This window comes from Odocoileus virginianus, chromosome 16 (genome assembly GCF_023699985.2).
Source record: "Odocoileus virginianus isolate 20LAN1187 ecotype Illinois chromosome 16, Ovbor_1.2, whole genome shotgun sequence".
In the NCBI taxonomy this organism is placed as follows: domain Eukaryota; kingdom Metazoa; phylum Chordata; class Mammalia; order Artiodactyla; family Cervidae; genus Odocoileus; species Odocoileus virginianus.
In genome coordinates, this window is record NC_069689.1 from 43,923,933 (window position 1) to 43,947,470 (window position 23,538).

The following is a 23,538-nucleotide window of genomic DNA, read 5'->3' on the forward strand; positions in this document are numbered from 1 at the left end:
GAACCAGGGACAAAGTACAGCAAAGATGGAAGGAACCCAGTAGATGATGTGGCCGGGGACTTTTAGCACCCGTGCTCCAGGGCGGTGCTCTTCACACAGAACTCCAGGCTCCTGGTTTACTGGGGCTGCTGCAGGCAAGCACCGTCCACAGGGAGGCATAAACAGGAGACACACACTGTCTCAGTTTGGGGGCTAGCAGTCTGAGATCAGTTGTCGGCAGTGTTGGTTTCTCACAAAGGTGAGAAAGGATCTGTCTCATGCCTCTCTCTTGCTTCTGGTGTTTTGCTGGCAGTCTTCGGCTTGTAAGAGCCATCATCTTGATCTCCGCTTCATGATTACACAGAATTCTCCCTGTGTACATGTATGTGTCCAGTCTTCCTCTTGTTATAATTGCACCAGTCATATAGGACTGGGGGCCCACCTTGCTCCAGCGTGACCTCGTCTTAACTAATTACATCTGCAACAGCCCTGCTTTCAAACAAGGTCACATTCTGAGGTCCTGGGGACTTCATCATATGGATTTGGGGGTGTGAGGGACCTAGTTCAACTCATAACACATGCAAATGGTGCTCTCTGGAATTTGGGCAGCGAGGATATTCTGGCCACAGAAGAACGCTTCTAATTAGTTGGCTAGCTTGATTTCTCAGCGCTCTGAAGTCACCATGGGGGCGGAGCAGTGGGTTTTGGCGGGGAGTGCTATGAGCCTCTAATGGTGGGTGGAGGTGTATTGGTTCACCTGTGTGTTATCTGTCACTACAGGTTATATTGAAGCTGCAATCATTCCAGCTGGAGCTCGAAGGATCCGTGTGGTGGAGGATAAACCTGCCCACAGTTTTCTGGGTAAAACAAAAATGGTTTGACTCATAGTGTGTGTTCTGAACATTAATTTGGACAATCAAGCTGCTCATTTGGTTCAGCAAAATGCTGACACGGTGCTCTCAGGCCGTTGATTTTAACTCATATTTTAGGTGTAGTGAGTAATCAGCATGTACCAAGCAGTTCTGTTGTATTTGGTTAAGTGCATCCACCTTGGCAGCCCCAAGGCAGATGAGGGGATGGGTGAACAGGAGCCACCAGCCTTGGACAGGAAGGCAGGTGACAGAAGAGTGAATGAAGGAAGTTGTGAGGAGTTGCGGTAGCCTAAGTCCCCCAAAGTAAGCCCAGGAGAGCTCAGACAGCCAGAGCCTGAGAAGTGAGGGTGCACACCCCAACTTGTGGGAGCTCCTGTAGGTTGTCAATGGCTCTAGGGGTGACTCCTTATCTGGAAAAAGAATAACTGCTCTGAATCTAATGAAAACCCAAAAGAACACTGGTTTCACTAAGTATCGTGTGCCCCAAATTCCCAGTGCCAAGTCCATGGATGTCAGACATGATTGTTCATCTTTCTGTAGAAGGATTAAGTTGCATTCCACACTGGTCTTCATTGCCTTTGACAGAGCTGACAGAAGTGTGCTTAAAGCCCAAGGATTGTTCCGTTTAGCCCCTTCTTAGCCTCCGAAGATCCTCTGCGTGTGTCCTAAACTCAATTCTCAGGCTCTCCATGAGTCCCCGAAAGTTCCAGCTGTGCTCAAGTACCAGGGTGGTCCTAGTGCTGAGCTGACACACAGCTGTTCTGAATGCCGCCACGCGCAGGGCCTGCCTCTGCCCTGAGTTCACTGGGATGGGCCGTGCTGTGCCCCAGTCCCCCCCAGCCCTGCTCCCGCGTTCCTGTCTTGGGCTGGATTTCACACTGGAGGTGGCTCACCTCCTACCCAGGCACCCTTCTCAAGCATCTTCATGTTGTGTCTCCCCATCTGTGTGGCAGGGTGCTATTTGAGATTTTTTTACGTAAGATGTGATCTTTTTCTGACTTCAAACTTAAGAATTAAGCTATTTTGGCTAAATTGAAGTTTACTCATGAAACGCTTTTATTTCAACCTTTATCCTGATTTTTAAAAACATGGCTTTGTCCACATTCCTTTCTTTGTAGATATAAAAGTATCTAAGTCTTTCTTTGAAATGGTCTCCACTTGAAAAACCCAAAGTCTGATGAGACGGACACGGACCAAACCTCTAGCAGGCAGGTGCAGGCGAAGACCACCATCCTATAGAGGAGTTGCGAACCACTGACAGACACAGAGATAGCCCTCTCACTCCTGACGCAGTGTGGGCGCAGGAGCTCCTGTTTCTAAGTGCCTACACCAGGCTCTGGGCAAGCAGCCCCCGAGGGTCCCTACTGGGTCCCAGACAGCCCTGCCCCTCCCAACTCTCTCACCTGCCGCCATCCACCCGCATCCTGGAAGCCATAATGGGCATTGCTCTTCCTGCTGCCAGCCTGGGCCTGCTGTCCCTCAGGTTGGCATCCACGTGGGTCTTCATCAGCCCTGTGGTTTTTCCCGTGCTGCTCCGGTCCAGCCTGGCACTCTTCTCTGCAGCCATCCCAGCTGTTGGTTTATAAACAGTGATGCCCGTAAGTGCTTCCAAAACAGGGCCTACACTACTCTCAGCAGCTTTTTCAGAGTGACGGCCTTTTTACTAAATTCTCGAAGAATACCAGCCCCTTCTTTCTGCCCATCTAAAGAAATTTGGTCAACTTTATCAGCATTTGTCTTGGGGCCCCATCACCCAGTGTCATGCCAAAAGTTAGCCTTGCCAACTGGTCCATTGGCCCTCCCCTACCTGGAGGCCCAGAAGCACTGGGCCTCTGTGGGAATCTGACATCACCTTTGACCTTTATCTTATTCAAAACTCATGATCCCAGTATCTCAGGTGCTGGGACAATTCCATAAAACACCAGTATGTGCCCTGCAAGTAAGCTCCTCAGCTTCCTGTCCTGCCCTTAAGACTTCGCAGCACCATTCCTCCAGCCCCAGGGATCTGGTAAAAGCAGGAACATGATCCTTATGTCTGCTTTTCTGTGTGATACAAGACTAGACAGAAGTGTGTCAGAATCTTTCAGATCCCTTGGCATCTGATTCCTGTAGTGAAGATGACTTTTCACTGGAACCTGTGTTAGGGCCAACAAGTAACACCTAGTGGATGCCACCGGGGAGCCAGCTCTCGTGGTGGTCCCTCTCTGTCCCTGATGCCTAGGGCCACACCTTCCAATAACAACACTGGCACTGGCATCGTGCATTCCAGTCATTGAGCTCTGTTCTGCTTTGAAGACCTGACCCCTGACCCCCCAAATATACCAGAGTATCGCTGTGCCTGATTCACTGAGGAGGAAGCCAGGGCTCTGGGAGGTCAGCCGCTCATCCAAGCTCCTCTCCAGCTTGGCCTGCTGCAGTTCACGGAGGTGTCTGTCACAGCCAGAGATCGGGTGGAGGCGATTTTTCACTGGAGAACATGTTAAACCTGCCCGTTGCTACTGCTGTGATGTGTGGATTTCAGAGAAGCACGTGTCCATCTGAGGAGATAGGTTCAATGTCTCAGGATAAATTCTCAGCTCCCTAGAAGCACTGGACTGCCCTGGGAGGTTGGAGCCAAACTTCGCCACCTTATCTTATCTGCAAATCACAGTTCCAGTGTTCTAAGGCCTGGTGTATACACAATGGAAATCTGAAGGTGGTCCATGCTTGATATGTTTCTAAAGTTAGTTCAGACAAGCCTCTTATACACCCAGGGCTGGGTGCTTTGGATATCAACCCTGTGTAACTTTGAATTGCTCTCCCGTTTGCGGGAGCAGTTCCTGAAGAATTCACCCCACCTACCTTCAACCCACGCTGCCTGGCTTTCTGCTCAAAACCACCTGGAACAGGAAATGCCTCTGCAGTTTGCATCCATAGCTGAGAGGGGAGCTGGCAAAACTCCAAGTGGAAATAAAAGGAGCTGCCTCAATGCCAGGATAAGTAGGTTGAATGTGGGTCAAGTCTTCCAGTGGAATCCAGGAGGCAGAGAGACAGAAAGGAGCCCAGCTTCTTCACAGCACTGGGCGAGAAGTGGGCATGCGGACAGGGTCTGACCCCCTCTTTCTGCCTCTAGGCAGTCCAGAGAGGAGCCCAACCATCCCAGCAGGAATGCCCCCTCCCCAGGCCCCGGAAAGGCTCAGGATCTCCCGTGGTGCCCGGAAGTCCAGGGACATCATGTCAATGTCTGCAGAGACAGGAGGGCTGGATGTAAATAGATGGTCCCCATGTGACCTCACACTTGGGGCAGTTTTGAAGAGGTTTGGCTCTGCCGTGGTAGCAGGGGAAAGCATGTACTCATCTTCATCCCGCAAAAGTCTCTTCAGCTGTTGAAAGGCTTCTAGTAGCTCCTGAGCAAAACACACAAAAGCAAGTACTGCTGCATTTGGGGTAGGGTTTAAACATCTAACTTCTGACTGAGGCAGGACCAGCAAGTGAAAATCTCCTCTCCAGCGAATCCAAACTTCTGACATTACGGATAGGATCACATTGCTCTGGAATCCCCTTTGTTCCTAACTCCATTATTTCTTTGTCAGAGCAGAGCGTTTGTGGGAGGCCTGGCATGCTGCAGTCCATGGGGTCACAAAGAGTCGGATACCACTGAGCAACAGCATAACAGCCCCTGTTGAGTTTCTCAGCCTAAAGGTTCTAATTTCAAATACAAATTCATCTCAAAATGCTTACAGATGAAGGGGGCTTGCAAATACCATTGATGCCAAGGATTGAGAGGAACAGGAATTTCCGGAGCCCAAAACTTATTTAATTTTGGAGAGCTTCTTTAAGGAACAGAATGCATTTTGTATACAGCCTTGGAAAGGGCCCCACGAGGGGCCCTGGAGCTTCAACTCCCCTGGCTCACGCAAACCCTGCTCTGGGAAGCTCGCTCTAGGGGACTGCTGCAGACGGGCCAGGAGGAACCCGCACGCCTGCCCTCTCTGGGGCTGACATGTCCTCATCGGACTCCACACTGAACCTGTCCACTGTCAGTGATATTCAGATTTTGACATTCCAGCAGACTTTCTGAGGCTGCAGTCTTACTCTTCTGAAAGGATGTCAGGTGCTAACACCCAGTTTTAGCAGGAAGTTCAGAATTCCGGCATGGACCAGAGCAGCCTGCATATTTTGGATCCAGCTGCCTAAATGACTCACCCCAGAGTCAGTGGGCTTGCAGCAATCCCCATGATTCTTGGAATTGCTGGCCTCCTCCTTATAATTCTGCTTCTGAGTTTTCCTCCCGTGCAAAATGCGTGAAGGCTTGTCATCACCAGCCCACTGTCCCAAGGAAGGGTTGCCGTGTTCAGATGAGGGGGTCAAGAGGCAGTGGTAAAACTGGCTGCATTTCTGGAAGCTTCCGGCTGCTGTGCAGATGGCCACAGCAGAGCTTGGACAGGCAGATTTCTTCTTTCTGGGGCCATGAGAGCCCCCCCATACACACCCCCCTTGAAGCTGTGACAGTGAGATTTTGCCGACTCAGCAGGCCAGGACCTCCAAAGCCCAGACAGGCGCCTTCAGAAGTTGTGAGAGTGCCCAGCAGCAGGGTGTGGATGGGAAGGCTGATGGTTTGCGTCTCTTCCCAGCTCTGCATTCACAGAGCTCACATGGCTAACTGAAATCTGCCATGGGGGCGCCTTTACAGCTTGAGTAGTGACAAGCAGTGGAAGTCTAGGCTGCTTTCCCCAGAGAGCCTGTCCCCAGCACTGTGCCGTCAGGCGTGTTCCTCCCCCTCCTGCTCCTGGCCTTTCTGGAATCCCGGGAGAGCCACTGCCTGCCGCTCTGCTTGCCCTCTGCCTTCCCTGGCCGCTTTTACCCCCTATGCCCTCCCCCTCCCAGCCTGTGGACCGCCTACAGAAACGTCTCCTCCCCTCACCCCTACCGCCCCGCAGGATCCTGCCCTCATGGTGAGAGGGTGGTGCGTGCACAGCACCCACAGGCTCTGTCTGTTCCTCGTGGGACCCATGGCGGGCGCCTCTGCCCACAGAAATGGGGCTTCCCCAGGCAGTGCCCACACCTCTGTGCAGCGTTTCTGTGGATGGGTTATAATTGGCTCCAGCTGTGCCCTCCTGCACTTTTTCTAGTTTTCCCACTCTTGACCTCCCCGATGCTTTCCTTTTGGCACGAGGGTGGCGTGGTTTTCAGTTCATAATCCAGTAAGTCCTGTTAAAGCACCTTGGAAACAAGGCCAAGTAAGACAGAGCCACCTCACCCTGAACAAGTGCCGGATAGGGCAGGGTCCTGGAGAGAGTTTAAGGCCTGGATGGAGTGTGCCTTCCTGAGTCTCAGAGGGTACTAAGCTGACATCAGTAAGGATCCTAGTATGACTTCTAGAAATCCATACTAGTCACTTTCTTTCTCAACCTGCCCTGCTTCTATCATGGTTAATGTTTTTAAAACACCAACCTCCGCTTTTCCGCCCGCTCCCCCCTCCCCCCGAGAGCCGCTCCGGCCACACTGCGCTCGCTCTGAGCTCCGGGCTCCTGCTAAGCCAGCGCCACTGTCACCTCCCTCCATTAGCCATGACGAGAAGTTCTCCGACATCTACAAGATCTGGGAGGTCGCGGACGGGCTGTGTCTGGAGGTGGAGGGGAAGATGGTCAGTAGGACAGAGGGTAACATTGATGACTCGCTCATTGGTGGAAATGCCTCCGCTGAAGGCCCCGAGGGCGAAGGTACCGAAAGCACAGTAATCACTGGTGTCGATATTGTCATGAACCATGACTTGCAGGAAACCAGCTTCACAAAAGAAGCCTACAAGTAGTACATCAAAGATTACATGAAGTCAATCAAAGGGAAACTTGAAGAACAGAGACCAGAAAGAGTAAAACCTTTTATGACAGGGGCTGCAGAACAAATCAAGCACATCCTTGCTAATTTCAAAAACTATCAGTTCTTTATTGGTGAAAACATGAATCCAGATGGCATGTTGCTCTGCTGGACTACCGTGAGGATGGTGTAACCCCGTATATGATTTTCTTTAAGGATGGTTTAGAGATGGAAAAATGTGTAAGTATAAAGAAGTGGGTTGAAATCAGTCATGTAAAAGTGGAGGTATTACAATCTTTAGCAAATAAACCACTTAATGATAAAAAAAAAAAAACACCAACCTCCAAATGTGACATGTGGAAGCTAAACCCAGTTCTCAGTTTCTGAGTACTGATTTCAGGTACTGCTGGATCCAGGGGCTTAAAATGATGGGAAATGATGTCTGTATCCTGGCACTGCTGTCCTGCCTCAGTGGACTGTAATCTGAGGGCCTCTTGCCACGTACTGGGAGACTCAGACTTAGATCAAGTCTCTGGGCAACTTTGGGAAAAAGAGAGCTGCTGCTTCCCAGGGTGAATGCAAGTGTTAGAATCGACTCTTCCTGTCCAGAGTTGGGTAGTGGACCCGCTCCTGGAGGTGAGGAGTTTAGGATTAGCCCCTCATGACTGGGGAAGAACACATCCCCAGAAGCTCCTCCGGGGGGGGTGTTACTTGCAAAAGGAGAGAAAGCGATGAGGGAGCAACACACGAGATGTTCACAGAAGCCCTAAAGTGGAGCATGGCCAGGCCCGGCTGGGGGCGTTGAGTACAGGAGCCGACTGGGGTGCGAGCGCAGGCTGAGACGGGCGGGGCGGGCCGCCCCGTGTGCCTGGTCTCTGCGAGGGAAAGGGGCTCTGGGGAGGTCCCAGAGTGACGGTGGTCAGCACCCAGCTTCACAGAAACTCACTCTGCTCACCTCGCTGATTCCAAGTCACAGAGATTCTCAACCTGCTCAAGCGTCCCCAGCCCAGTGACAATGACAGTAAGCCTCCCCTCTCCTCCACTTCTGCGGCCTCTCTCTGCCACCTCCTCTTGCTCCTCCGCATGGGCAGGGTGCCTCCCTCCCCACCCCCCGACTCTGCACAGAAACTGAGCTTATCAGGGAGCAAATCCAAGCTGCCAGGCACTCCGGCCGCCTCTGCTCCCTGCCTTTCCTGCCATCTCAGCTCTGGGCTCCCCCTCCAGAAGGCCTTCCCCGGCGGGCCCGGTCTTTGCCCACACGCACGCTTGAGCCCTGGACTGGCCTCTGTCTCAGAGCTTCCACAAGTGGCTCATGTTTATCTGTCATCTAGCCCACCTTGCTTTCAGACCCTGAGCTCCTCAGGGCAGGAGCTGTGTCTTCAGCACCAGCTACAAGGCCCTCAGAAAGAGGTAAGAAAACAATTGTCCAAACCTGCAGATGAATTGAAAGAGCAGTGAACACCCATGCACCCTTGGGCCGGAAGTACTTGTAGGTTGGTAGTTCACTGGAAGCTGTGGAAAACCACAAAGTTGGTTGTTTTTATGAGGATATGTAGAACATGAGGCATCACAGCGATCTGAGGTTGGAATGTGTTCTCTGGGAGAATATGACATTTGCACATTTCAGCATCTGTCATAAAACTCTAGACTTGTGCTGTAACCTAACGAATGTGGGACCTTGGTCTGTTTCGGTTCAGGTGTCCACGTGACAATAGCTGTGTGACTTCAGGCAGGTTACGGAACCTCCCTGTGCCCCCATTTCCTCATCTGTGAGAAAGAAGACAGTAATCCTTTACCTTAGAGTGCTGTTGGGAAGGTCAAATGGGTAAAAGCATATGGAGAATGTGCCCTTTATATGCGGACTTGCAGGCGGTGGCTAAGAAGAGAAAAATGAGCAGAAATTGTGAGTATCCCAACAGACTCGCTTCCTTCTAGTAGCCAGGAAATCCCAAGAGTGGGTGGAATTCTTTGAAGGGAAACATTGGGTTCTAAGTGGCGGAGCTTTCTCTTTTCAAAGCCGTTCCTGGAGTCCTGTAATCCGCAGCCACGCTCACCGAGTGTGACCCCTCCTGGAAGCTGTCCTACTAGGAGGCGGCCCTACCAGACCCCTTGGTTTCTCTTGGTGGTTCCTGTAAAGGCGGGGTGCTGAGCCTGCACCTCCCCCTCGGGGCAGGGGATCGCCGGGACCACCGTGTCCTGCAGACCAGGAAGCAGAGGGCAGCACCCCCAGCTGCTTGTGACCTGACCAGGGTCGGACCCATCAGGTCCTAACCCAGCCCAGGGCTCGTGGGCTCAGGCTTAACTGAAACTACTTGTGGGTTTCAACTCTCATTATCCAAAAGTGGTGGGCATTTTGTTTCTGACCTCATAAGCAAAGGGTGGGGAACCTGATTTCGCTGATTGTGGACTGTGCAGGGTTCAGGGGTGCTGGCAAAGAATGTGGCATTGGACTTGGGGTGCACAGAGAGTTTTGTGTTTTGAGTAACATAAAGACTTGGTATTGACTATTTTTATTTACCACCTTCTCTTACTTGTCAGAGTAGGTTCTATAATCATTGTTTACTTTCCTGAATAACAAAGCAAAACAAACCAAAAAAGCCCAGAATTTCACTGTAGAATGCTCTCTCATGAGAACCACATGACTCTAAAGCCTAAGTGAGGAAAAAACAAAGAAATTACGGGTGAGCAGTCAGATGATAATAAATACATGGCTTGTATGGAAAACCAAATCTTTGCTATGGCCAGCAGCAGAATGTCAGAGAGAGCAAAGTGTGAACCTGGCAAAGGCCATGAAGCTGAGGGTGGGCGCAGCCCTGCCACTCACATGGCATCAGCTGACTAACTGCCACGTCTGTCTGTAAGCAGCTCAGGGTGAGAGACTCCCGTCTTTAGTTCAAGGACACTTGCTTCTTGAAGGAGCATCTACTTCACTAATCTGGGGTTATCAGATCCCTAAGGGACACTAGAGTTAGGCTGCCCTCTAAAAAGCCCCAGGTAGGTAAGAGTGAAATGAATGAATTTTGCTAAAGATGCAAAACCTGTTTTGGAGACTTGGACATGTGGAAATAGAATCCATTCATCCGGCAGAAAATCCCCTACTCTGTAAGTCTAGTGAAATGCGATAGGGCTGTGTGTGGCTGTCTGCATCCTCTGGCACTCCTCCCGACACCCCCTCTGTGTGAGCCGGTTCTGAGACACCAGCCCACGCTCTGAGGCGCAGGAGTCGAGGCAGCTCTCACTCAGGCACCTGGGGTCAGGAGCTGCTCTCTGCCTGTGAGCCAGCCTTCTGTTCTCAGAGAAAGCTCCCTTTCCCTCATGGCAGGCCTCCCTCTTCTGCCCTGTGGAGGCGGAGCATGAGACCTCCGACCCATCCCTCAAGACACGCTGACTCCCTTCAAAGACAGGCTGACTCCCCCAATTCTGTGGTGTTCCATTTTCTTTCTAGCTCTCAAGGACTCCAGTAAGAGATCCATCAACAGTGACTGGAAGATAGAGCTCCCCGGAGAGTTCCAGATTGCAGGCACAACCGTCCGCTATGTTCGAAGGGGCCTGTGGGAGAAAATTTCTGCCAAGGGACCAACCAAAATGCCGCTGCATCTGATGGTATCTGCTGTGCTTTTGTATTTGTCCTGAGTCGGCTGGGTCCTAGAGGTCTACCAGTCGACTTCTTCCCTGGGGCCCTGTGGGAGGAGGTATGCTTGGTTCTTGGTGGTTTGCCTGGCCACCTGCTGCTCAGATCTCTCCCTTGGTCTTTTCCTTGTGTAATCCTTTTCACTACATGCTTCAAAATGCTGCCCTCTCAAAATTTTGCCTTGGCTTTTTACTGGCAGAACTCCCATCTTTTTCAAAAGGAACCGCCTCCAGGATGGAAATGCTTAGTCATGTGGCCGCCGGGGAGACCTGGCATCATTAAGCAGACAGTCCCACTCAAAGTCTGTTTTAGTATCAGGTGGCTTAGATTTGCCCCACAGTTTGTATAATTACATCAGAAACTACCTTTTGAAAACAAACTATTGACTCTGTTTCCAAACCGACACCACTCAGGTTTTCCAGGCTCAGCTTGTAACAAGCCTTCAGGAATTGAGACAGAAACAAATTCTACTGGACTATTTACTCCCCAGATGGTCTCGGGAAATCTGTGGAGTTGGGCCAGATCAGGGCACCCTGGTCTTACGTGTTGTCTCAGGAAGGACCCCATGAAATATTTGGTTATACTGCCTTTTAAGACTATGAAAGATCTCCAGGGAAAAGAATGCCACCATTGCCTTCTCAGGGTTCAGAAGTTCTCGTGGCTAACTTTTGATAGCTCTTAATTATTGATTCCATGTCTCCTTCCAAAGAATGGAAATTGTGACAGCTTGTGTGTATGTAATCAAAGCACAGTTTGTCCTCCATGCCACCCGAAGTCTCTACTTGGAAGTTCTTATCATCCCCATTAATTTGTGGTTTCTGGCAGCTGGCATCTGTTTAAGATTAGGTGATACCTGAGAGATTCCCATGCCACCTCTCAGTAAGAATCTCCTGAGGAGATCAGCTCTGCAAGTGAGCAGAGATGTCTCCCACAATGGCCCTAAGCCTGTTACAATTTCCAATAAGAGCAAAGGGAGCTAGTTCCCATGGCTGACATAGTGCAAAAATCCACACACTAAAGCTACTGCAGATATACACTTAAAAGTTGATTTTGGGACCTAATAGCCTGTGCACACTTAATGCGCTCAGTTGTGTCTGACTCTTGCGACTCCACGGACTGTGGCCCGCCAAGCTCCTCTGTCCAGGGGATTTTCCAGGCAAGAATGCTGGAGTGGATTGCCATTTCCTCCTCCAGAGGATCTTCCTGATCCAGAGGTTGAATCCACATCTGCCAGGTCTCCTGCATGGCAGGCAGATTCTTTACCCGCTGAGCCACTGGGGAAGCCTGTATCCAAGCCATTTCTCTGTGATTAGATTGTTTCCTAATCTAAGTCACTGGAACATGTCCTCCTGTCCTGAGTTAAAAGCAGTCATTCAGAGGGACTAAAAGAGGAAGTGAAAGACAAGCTAGAACCCAAGATAGCAGTATCACCTGTGAGCACATGAAGTTGCTTTTCTAGCAAACACCAAGATGGGTCTATTTCCCTTCTTTCCCCAAAGCTTGCATAAACTGTGAGTGAATTGTCAGCCCATTAAAGCAAATGCACAGCCTGGATTCATTCAGACCATGGTAAACAAAACTCGGGGAATGCAACAACTGCCACAGCTGAAGTTCCTGCCTTCTTGAACATTAATCACTTTTCTCTCTTGAAATATGATTGCTAGTTACTTCCAGTTTTTAAACGTAGAAATGAGCCCGTCTTCCTCTGAAGGGAAATCCATTGTCCCCGAATTGAGGTGTGCTCATTGCTTGTGAGGTCAGGAGCACCCATAGAGCCACGGGGACCTGCATTTGAAACCAATTATGTACATGGACACACAAATTATATGTGGCTACAAAATTGCATGAAATTGGTTTCATATGGATTCTCAATTCACCAGTCTTATTCCCATACTGAGATAATAAAGATCTCTTTTAAAGAGTTGTTTTTTTTTTTAAACTGGAGGCATTTTTCCAAATGTATTACTGCAAGTCTATTTCTTGGAGAAGTGGATGTTTATTCAGTTTGGGCTGCTCTTAGCACCCCACCCCCACCCTGCAACTCCAGCCTTAGGAGGGCTGGGAGATGCTTGGGCGGGAGAGCGACTCCTGTTGTCTGGCACACTTTCTGCCTGGCCTCCCTCAGGTCAGATGGAGCACCTTCTGCCTCCAACTCCCGCTGACGGCTCTCCCAGAACCCCAGTCTGGAAGCGAAGTTGCTGGCTGCATAGACCCAGGAGTGCCACCCGGTTCCAAGCCTGGGCTGAAGATGTACCACCAACAGCCAGGCCATCTGAAGCTCCCACAAAAGAGCTTGTTTTGCACCACTAAGTACACAGAGAGAAATAAAGCCAGTAGAGCACCCCTGTGCTTACAAGGCTTGTCAAATGCATTACCAAACTAAGAGAAGGCCCCTCCACCTGCCCACTTGCTAGGATCTCAGACCCCAGGGTCCCCAAGCTGCAGGATCGTGGCTCCCCCACACCTCACTCCCAGCTTTAAGCCCTGTGCCAGGCCTGTGCCACTCTGTGGGCCTTATCACGATCCTACCTCCCATGGTACAGGAAGGCTCCTGCATCCTTGACAGGCATCCACGAGGTTCCCTTGTAGGGGCTGTGTTTAACCTGGAGCCTGCCTTACCCATGGCAGTGACTGGTGCTCGGGGAGTGAAGAGTGGCGTTTATTTTCAGAGGAGTCACCCTACTTGTTCAGATGCCTGTTTAGAAAAAGCATTACATTTGTGTCTTTCTCACCCACAAGGGCAGTTTCGTGGGTGATTACATGGAGCATGTAAAGTGCAGTTAGAGCACTCAGACTCACTTATCCCCAGATCCCTCATCTAAACCAGTCCTCTCTCCAGTGGAAAAGAGTACCAATGGTTTACATATGCTCCAGCCCCCAAGTTGAGTATCTGTGGAAACCAAAACTGAAATAAAGGAGTGCCTCTGGAATGAACCTGTTTTGAAACCCCCGAAAGAATGGGCTACCCCTGGTGGGAAGACAGCCACAACATGGCTTGGCTTGCAAGCTCAGCAATCCTTGGGCTCTTGCTCTGTCTCACAGTGGCCTTTTATTTTTGCTGCTGATGCAGGTGTTGTTATTTCATGACCAAAATTACGGAATTCATTATGAATACACCATTCCTGTAAACTACACCACTGAAAACCAAAGCGAACCAGAAAAACCCCAGGACTCCTTGTTCATCTGGACCCACAGTGGCTGGGAAGGGTGCAGTGTGCAGTGTGGTGGAGGTGAGCAGCAGGGTTGGGGCTCACTGGGTGTGGGGTTTTACCAAACAGAGGAGAAGTGAATTCAGGGGCACTCCGTGGCGAGTGCACATTGACTGGGAAGGGCTGACCATGTAAGTAACTTGTATTTCTGTGGAATGTACCTGCATCCTGCTGCAAATTTCTCTGGGCAGTGTCTGCTTCCAAACTCCTCCAGGCTGAAGTTGCATCCATGTGGCTGCTTTGCCAACAGCCTTTGATGCTGATCAGAGTGGAGGTTTGGCTAATGTGTAGCTATGTCACAAGTGTGACAGGTGACCCTGGGGGTGCACAGAACAGACTTTCACCTGATGCACTTGGTGAAAGGGCACCAGAAGATGTTTCTGACCTTCAAATACCCTTTCCTTTTTGCCACAGTCACCAGTAGAAATACATGGAAACCCATGGAATCAGCAGTAATATAATGGAAAGAAAAGTCCTCCAACTCCAGTGAAATACTCTGGGCCTGAGTTCTGGCTTCAGGACTTGCCTCCATTTATTAGCAGATGATGTACTCTCTCTGTACCTAAATTTCCTCACCTCCAAAAAAGGATGATCAGCCCTCATTGCCCACTGCAGGAGGAAACTCAAATACTATAAACATCAATATGAACAAAGAACATCATAGTCATTACTGTGTTGTTTAGGAGGAGTGAAGGGAAGCATTCTGAACTCTTAGCCAACAGCACCCTGACGAGACACAGAGCAGGGTCATTGGATGGATGCAAGTCGGGTAAATGTTGATGGACAGAGTTAGAACAGAAGGTTGACCTGGACCCTGGAATGCCAACCCAGAGGGTGGGCTGGCAGGTGAGACGTGGGCTTGGCACTGGTCCTGCAGGGCTGGTGGCACCAAACTTCCTCCAAGCCAACTTGCTGCAAACTCAGCATGGCCCCAACGCAAGAGTTAGCAGGCTTCACTGGCTGGGGGTAAGGGGTGCTGTTCTGCTGTTCTCACTATCACAGCCTTTTATGGCACCAATGACTCCCAGCTCCCTGACCTGCATCCCAGTCATCTCTGTGCTTTCTATGCTCACTCATGTTCAGTGCTCTACCGTGACAAATTCCCCAGAAGACAAACTGAGGAGTGTAGGATCCACATAGTTGTGCTTGACTTTCTGTTAATCTTTTATTATAATATAGCTAACATAAAGTATTAACCCCTACCAGGTTCTGTTCTAAGCACTTTATATATCAATTCATTTTAACCATCTCTAAAGCAATACATGAACCGTGAACTTCCAGATGGTCAAGCTGGTTTTAAAAAAGCAGAGGAACTGGAGATCAAATTGCCAACGTCCACTGGATCATCAAAAAGGCAAGAGAGTTCCAGAAAAACATCTATTTCTGCTTTATTGACTATGCCAAAGCCTTTGATTGTGTGGATCACAATAAATTGTGGAAAATTCTGAAAGAGATGGGAATACCAGACCACCTGACCTGCCTCTTGAGAAACCTATATGCAGGTCAGGAAGCAACAATTAGAACTGGACATGGAACAACAGACTGGTTCCAAATAGGAAAAGGAGTACGTCAAGGCTGTAGATTGTCACCCTGCTTATTTAACTTATATGCAGAGTACAACATGAGAAACGCTGGGCTGGAAGAAACACAAGCTGGAATCAAGACTGCCAGGAGAAATATCAATAACCTCAGATATGCAGATGACACCACCCTTATGGCAGAAAGTGAAGCAGAACTAAAAAGCTTCTTGATGAAAGTGAAAGAGGAGAGTGAAAAAGTTGGCTTAAAATGCAGCATTCAGAAAACTAAGATCATGGCATCTGGTCCCATCACTTCATGGCAAATAGATGGTGAGACAGTGGAAACAGTGTCAGACTTTATTTTTTGGAGCTCCAGAATCACTGCAGATGGTGATTGCAGCCATGAAATTGAAAGATGCTTACTCTTTGGAAGGAAAGTTATGACCAACCTAGATAGCATATTTAAAAGCAGAGACATTGCTTTACCAACAAAGGTCCGTTTGGTCAAGGCTATGGTTTTTCCAGTGGTCATGTATGGATGTGAGAGTTGGACTGTGAAGAAAGCTGAGTGCTGAAGAATTGATGCTTTTGAACTGTGGTGTTGGAGAAGACTCTTGAGAGTCCCTTGGACTTCAAGGAGATCCAACCAGTCCATTCTAATGGAGATCAGTCCTGGGTGTTCACCGGAAGGACTGATGCTGAAGCTGAAACTCCAATACTTTGGCCACCTCGTGCGAAGAGTTGACTCATTGGAAAAGACCCTGGGAGGGTCTGGGAGGGATTGGGGGCAGGAGGAGAAGGGGACGACAGAGGATGAGATGGCTGGATGGCATCACCGACTTGATGGACATGAGTTTGAGTAAACTCCAGGAGTTTGTGATGGACAGGGAGGCCTGGCATGCTGCGATTCATGGGGTTGCAAAGAGTTGGACATGACTGAGCAACTGAACTGAAATGAACTGAAAGCATCCTAAGGCACATGGAAGTTAAGTAAGCCAGCCCAGTGGAGTAAACCAAGGCACAGAAGCATGATTGATAGCTATCAATCCTGTGCTCACTCTGCTAGCTAATAAGCCAAGTTTGAACCCAGAGAGCCTGGCTCCAGAGTCTGCCCTTCTGGTTCCCAATCATTCATCCCCACTCCTAACAAAGTCATGGCCAAGCAGTGTGCAGGGTGCTTTGGAAACACCCAAAAGAATGAATGTGTAGTCGGCTGGGGTTCGTGAAGCTTCCCAGGAGCAGGTGATGCTCAGGCATGAACAGCAGTTGATAGGGAGAAAAAATTTCAGGTTGGCTTATGTCCTTCAGACAAGTCTTACTGTTTCTCGCTTCTCTCCAGAAAGCAGGAATTATGTAATAAGTAACTGTCATCTCTGGTGAGGGCTGTTGTACAGTTGTTTAATCAAGCCCAGATATCCATAGACTTCAAATGAACAGATATAGGGATTGGTAATCTTTGTTAGAAATTAGAGACCCAAGTCAGAACTTTGGCCCCAATGAACCCCAAGGTGTCCAAGAACACAGCTGATCTGAAGCGTTGCTTCTCTGATCCTATTCTAGGGTCTTTCTATTGCCCCTGCTACCCCTGCCCTGTCTCACACACCCTCATCCCTAAGATTACGATCCTCCCTCTCTGACAACCAACAGGCATTATAAGAGTCAATTTAAGTGACAGACTGATCACAAGATGCACCTGAATATTCCTCCACAAGGTGAATAAATGGCCTTTCCAGGTATGTGTTCTGTGGCCTCTCAATTCTGTGTATTTTGGTTTCCAGGGGAACGCAGAAGCATCGTGTCCTGCACACGGATTGTTAACAAGACCACAACTCTAGTGAACGACAGTGACTGCCCTCAAGCCAGCCGCCCGGAGCCCCAGGTTCGAAGGTGCAACTTGCACCCATGCCAGTCACGGTAAGGAGCTATATTCTCAAGCTTGGATCCTCAGGGTCAGAGCGGCAGCACCCATGAATGGGGTATGGTGATGCACAATTAATACCAGTCTTGCTCTGTTTTCTGTTGTTGTTGCTGAGTGATTTTTGATTGTTCAAAATACTCAATTTCTGGCTACTAAGCCATAACTTTGATAGCAGTATATAGTCCTCACTGGAAGGCATCTCATAGGGGACCATTAAGAGCATCTCATGAAAAAAGAAATAGCCGTCTCCACACACTTTCACCTGGCACATGTCACCTCCTCCAAGTTACTCTATCTTGGAGGAAAAGGAGCTCAGAGTGTGAGCACCTGTGAGTATGCATTAGTGATTCTGATTGGTTAGTGTTAGTGATTGGTGTGATTTAGTGGCTGAAATTAACATCAGTAAGTTATTTATCGTTTGGGATCCATCAGAACTTCTGTTTCCAACCCTAGCTTTCATGGCCGTGTACTCCAAAGTATGTTCTCTTGGGTTGTTAACTGAGATGAATTGTGTGGAATGTGTTCATCAGTAAAGCCTCCTTATTTCCATCTTAGTGGGACTTTGTATCTGATTCTGTTGTATTATGTAATATCACGCCTGGCCTCCTGTTCTGCCCAGCATTGAGGTATGTGGCTTTTGTTTTGTGGTTCTGTGCATCAGGTTAAGGCATGTATAGCTTTTGTAAAGAGGCTGGACTTTTTTTTTTAATTAATTTATTTTTTATTAAAGGATAATTTCTTTAAGGCATATACCCTGAGGAAACCAAAATTGAAAGAAGCTGGGCTTTTAACCTGGCAGTTTTGGGGGTTTCTTAAACTCAATTTGTACCGCTCACCTGGTGAAAAGTATCACAAAGCATTTGGTTTTATTTCTCACCCTCTTTTCTTTGTCAAACTGATAAAATGCATGTGAATGAGAGAGGGAAGCCAGAAGGGAAAGCACGGTGAGATGTGATTTTATGTGATCCTTGGAAAATTAAGACTGAAATTTTCTACCCTAATGGTGAAGGCCATGAGAAACAGCTCACTTCTAGAAGTCTTGAGCATTTGGTTGTCCTGCAAACCTATCAGTAGATTGATCGATTTATCAGTCAATCAGTCACACACATGTGGGGCTGAAGAAAAGAACTTGCCACTGTAAAGACTTAGGTATCAGAGAGGCCACAGCTTCTTTTCCTGAAAGTAGACACAGCTGACTCTTGTGATATGATTAGAAAGGAGAGTAAGTGACTCTAGAAGAGACGTCAGCATAGGTTCAAGGGCATAACTGAGCAAGAACTATCCTAGGGACCCACTCAAGAATCATATTCTATAGTCATTTATGTTTTCATACTATTTTAGTATCAAAATCTTTTTAAATTATGCACAGAAATGAAATATATGAAACATGAAATCAGAGTTGGTCTGATTGACTTGAGATGCATATATAATTGGGACGAGTGGTTCAGTGCGCTTAGCCTTCCCCTTGTCTCAGTTGGCCCACAGCACTTCTGTGAAGTACCAAGGGGTAAAGTTTAAAAACTATCAGTCAAGGATTCTGTTTCCCATAATGATGGAAGAGCTCATACTGGACAAACCCTCATATTCTCCTAGAATGATATTTAGAGCTATGTGATTGGTGCTTCCCTGGTGGCTCAGCAGTAAAGAACCTGCCTGCAAGGAAAGTTTGATCCCTCCTGGGTCAGGAAGATCCCTGGAGGAGGAAATGGTCACCCACTCCAGTATTCCTACCAGGAAAATCCCATGGATAGGAGAGACTGGTGGGCTACAGTCCATAGGGTCACAAAGAGTCAGATACGACTGAGCATGCATGCATGCATGCATGCTGATTGATTGACATGGTAGCCACTAGCTAGTCCAAATCAAGATGTGTTATAAATATAAAATACATACCAGACTTCAAAGAATTAGTCTGGAAAGAGATTATAAAATATCTTATTAATTTTTAATATTTATTACATGTTGAAATAATTATATTTTGAATGTGTGTGTATGCAATTGCTCAGTCGTATCCAACTCTTTGCAACCCCATGGACTGTAGCCCACCAGGCTTTTCTGTCCATGGGATTTTCCAGGCAAGAATACTAGAGTGGGTTGCCATGCCCTCGGCTCCAGGTCTTAAAGACCAAACCCACATCTCCTATGTCTCCTGCATTTGGGGAAGATTCTTTACTCACTGAACCATCAATGAAGCCTGTTGTATTTTGAAGACATTGGATCAAAATGCAATATATTAAAGTCACATGTTTCTTTACTTCTTTAATGTAGATAATAGAAAATTAAAATTGCTTATGTGGCTCATGTTTGTGTGTGTGTGTGTGTATTGGACAGCACTTCTGTAATAAACATAACATGTTCAAGATATAATCCAAAATTACTAGGCTTACAAAGAAACAGAAAAATGTGATGCATGCTCATCAGAGAAGGCAATTAATAGAAATTAACTCCAAGATGACATATATGTTGGGATTAGCAGACAAGCATTCCAAAGCAGCTATTGTGCTTTTTACATATGCATGTAACATTGAGCTTGTGTATGTGGCTCCAGAAAACCCACAGAGCTTAGGCCTGCAGTCTTGCTGTGTTTGAACACTATTCAAGTCAAACACACTTTAGATTAAAAGTAACCTCAGACCCTGTTGCTGGGAAAGATTGAAGGCAAACAGAGAAGGATAGAGTGGAGGATGAGATGGTTAGGTAGCATCACCGACTCAGTTCAGTTCAGCCTCTCAGTCGTGTCCAGTCCATGTCCAGTTGTAACTGTTGCTTCCTGACCTGAATACAGGTTTCTCAAGAGGGGAGTCAGATGGTCTGGTATTCCCATCTCTTTCAGAATTTTCCATGGTTTATTATGATCCACACAGTCAAAGGCTTTGGCATAGTCAATAAAGCAGAAGTAGATGTTTTTCTGGAACTCTCTTGCTTTTTTGATGATCCAACGGATGTTGGCAATTTGATCTCCGGTTCCTCTGCCTTTTCTAAAACCAGCTTGAACATTGATTCATGGACATGAATTTGAGCAAACTCCAAGAGCAAACCCCACTATGGAGGACAGAGGAGCCTGGTGTGTACAGTCCATGGGTTCACAAGGAGTTAGACACAATGACTGAACAACAGCAACTTCAGAAAGAAAGAAAAGAAAGTGAAGTCGCTTAGTCGTGTCTGACTCTTTGCGACCCCATGAACTGTAGCCTACCAGGCTCCTCCATCCATGGGATTTTCCAGGCAAGAATACTGGAGTAGGTTGCCATTTCCTTCTCTAATCTCAGTGTCTCTTTAGAACAGGGTCAGAAAACTTTTTCTGTGGAAGGCTAGAGAGTAAATATTTTTATTTTGTAGGCCATATTTGATTTCTGCTGTCTGTTTCTTGTTTTGTTTTATAACCCTTTTAAATGTGAGAACCATTGTTAGCTCCTGGGCTGTACAATCTGCAGGCCAGACTTGGCCCATGAATGATAGCTTGCCTTAAGTTATTGCCTACCCTTGTTTTGCCCACTGAGATAATGGGATCACAGCTTCAGCATGAGCCCAAGCTCTGAAGGCACCACCTCAGGGAATGTATTCTCTTATCATACAAGAGAGGGCATCTTGTTATACTGAGTTACTTTGCATTGCCCAGTTATTCAGTATGTGTGTTCAGTAGCTTCAGTCAGTGTACGACTCTTTGCGATCCTATGGCCTTGCAGCCCACCAGGCTCTTCTGTCCATGGGATTTTCCCAGGCAAGAACATTGGAGTGAGTTGCCATTTCCTTCTTAGGGGATCTTCCCAACCCAGGGATCAAACCCACATCTCCTGTGTTTCCTGCATTGGTTCTTTTACCACTGAGCCACCAGGGAAGCCAGTACTGTCGTTATAACCATCCAGCATGACCCTCAGCACACAATACAGAGTCATTGATTTCATTTATTCAATGTATGTTTATTGAATAAATTCACTTGACTTTGCTCTTGGTACCAATGTATATAGAGGTGAAAGACAGGCAAAGTCTTTACTCTCAGCCAAACAACAACAACAAACTTGATAAAACATTAGGTTTCTCCTTCCTACCACTCTTCTTTTGGTCCCACCCCCTTTCATTCCCTTTCCAACTCTGTGAAGTCATATGCATCAGACTGGAAGAATGAATGGAATTTCCAAAAACATAGTAGGAAATAAAATTGATAAAAGAGAAGACAGCACCTGGAATTTGCCTCAGAGCCTAGAAAAGAAATTCCCGGATGCCTATCCTAGCCTGCTTGTATTTGTTGGTTTGCTTATTTGCTTATTTTGAACCATCTGATGTCATACTTATTCTTAAAGTGGACACTTGAAAGTGAGGTATCATGACTCATCACAGAGTATTTATTGTTTGGCTAAAGAAATGTGTGATCTGATAGATTTTAAAACTCTTGCAAATGCTGCTTTTATTTATTTATATACATACTCGCACACATGCACAATATACATACATATGTGCATATGTATTATGTATAGATATTTTATATATATAAACACACAAACATTTAGATGGTAGAACTTGAATTATTGCATGGCATGATCTAGCTGTCATGAATCTTTCTTAAAAGTCTAGAGTAATATGCATTTAGGCTAGTAAGTAAAGAGAAGTGAAGATCTTAGAAAATGAGTGCCAGACAGAGAGAGATATAATCGTAAATGAAAACTGAACTTAGGTCAGGGGGTGGGGTTTGGAGAAGTGTGCGGTCTGGAAAAAACAGGTGCTTCAGGGGGTTGGGGGTGAGCACAATTGGAAGTCAGAACCTGTCGGTTGGAAGAAGAATCCAGAACCCAATGGTGTAAACGTTATTTTAAAAGCCAAAATGTAGTGTGCTGTTGAATCTGGCAAGATGAAAGAGTCTTTCTGTATTATTGTTACTCTTTGACCTTTAAAACAACAGAGATGGTTGTCTTTTTCCCTTGTTTTTCTTTATCTCCCCTGATTCCCCTTTTATTTTATTCAACCTTTTTTTTCCACCGAGTTCCCGACAGTTTCCTTTACCTTCCCAACTCACACCATTAACACCTCTTTATTCTAATCCTGCCCCTCTCTCTGTGGATGCTTCTCCCAAACCCTGCCATGACCATGTGGAGTCTGGAATCTGACAGGCAGGGCAGACAGCCTCTCTCCAGTATCTTGCACAGCAGCACAAACACATCAGCAAGCCTGGACCTGACATTGGCAGGAGAGGCAGAAATCACAGATCAGCTCAGCTGTTGTGACTGTGGCCAGCAGCCTTCACCTTGCCGACCGCAGTCTGCAGGGAAGAGGCCCCGCCGTCATCTGGCATTCAGCAAGCAGCCCAAGTGGCCCTGTGTGCCAACTCCTTAAGACCCAGTTCCAGGTAGTCCTGGAGCAAGGAGGGGGGCTATGACAGGGATGTGCTCAGTCTGGAACACATAGCTCATGTGTGAGTGGATTTAATATTTTTGCAGTCTTTTAGAGCTTATTGGCTACTTGAAAAGGCCATTCTGAGCTATTGGATATTTCCCTATAGTATTTATGATTTGAATTTCTTCCCAGGCAGCACATACTGTACTGTACATTGAATTAGGGTGATTCAAGAAAGAATATTCAATATCTTACTGGCAACAGATTTGAACTGAATAGTCATCTGCAAGGAAATGTATTTGGATTTTAAATTTGTCCTCTTTGCTCAATTATTTTATCCAGTTTCCCTCATTTTAGGTTAAAACTGAATGTAATTCCTCATGTTTTTATGAAAGCGTGGTCTGTGTGTGTATGTGATCCTAATTTAAGAATGAAGCCTGTAACATGTGGCCTTAAGGTGCTGCCAATATCTGAAAAGATACCGTTGTTTAATCCATTTCTAGCTAGTCTAAAACTTAAAGCTTTTTTTTTTTTTTTTTGCTTTCCTCTAAAATAAAATAGGTAAGTCTAGTCGTCTTTCCTCTGTTCACTGTGCCTTGAATGTAGGAGACTGGAGGAGGCCACCTATGGCACTCCGTGTGCCCGAACAGGAGCCCGCAACTCGGGAGAGCTCTCAGTCGGGGAGGGCAGGGCCTGCAGGCGGCAGTGAAAACCTCAGAATCGCTGGAGTGCTGCTCCTGACTTTCAGGCCCAGCCACTCTCCAGACACTTGAACACGTGGTTGGAGGCTCGGGATGAGGGGTGCCCCACATCCCTGTGAAATAAAGGAAAAGTGCCTGATGGGGAAAATGGAGAATAGCATCAGTGATCTATCATATGCCTATCCGGTAGTATGCGAATGGTGAGGAAAAGTTTAGTTGAAAGAATTCCAAAACGTCTTTCTGTCACTACCCAAATTCTAGAACCTCACTTGTATTTAAATAGTATTGTTTTAAAGCCTTTACTTATTTGTCTAAAGTAGGAAACACTGGAGAAAGAAAGGATTCCAGAATTTTGTCTTAAATTTAAAGCTTCTGTTTTCTTCTTTTCCTCCATACTTAAACCCTTTGACCATTTGAACATCCCTCCCTTTGATCATTACAGAGGACAAGAGGCTTCCCAGATACCAGTTTCACAGGTAACTGAATTCTGTTGACTAACACTTTCCATGTTGTCCCGGGGCCTGTGAGGAGGGCCTTCTCTTTTCTCAGTTATTATGTCCTCGATATCTGCATCTGATTTTTAT

At 47.3% G+C, this 23,538-nt stretch overlaps 1 protein-coding gene and 1 pseudogene across 2 annotated transcripts in view; both read left to right on the forward strand.

Annotated features, from left to right (window-relative positions):
• ADAMTS17 (ADAM metallopeptidase with thrombospondin type 1 motif 17) overlaps window positions 1-23,538 on the forward strand; it is a 398,742-nt gene that overhangs the window by 305,078 nt on the left and 70,126 nt on the right. For both annotated transcript variants that reach the window (XM_070478143.1, XM_070478144.1), the window contains exons 16-19: window positions 760-840; window positions 10,093-10,250; window positions 13,349-13,508; window positions 16,786-16,921. In XM_070478143.1, the coding sequence (XP_070334244.1) occupies window positions 760-840; window positions 10,093-10,250; window positions 13,349-13,508; window positions 16,786-16,921 (535 nt within the window). The remainder of the gene's footprint in view (window positions 1-759; window positions 841-10,092; window positions 10,251-13,348; window positions 13,509-16,785; window positions 16,922-23,538) is intronic.
• LOC139038735 (translationally-controlled tumor protein pseudogene) lies at window positions 6,244-7,049 on the forward strand (annotated as a pseudogene).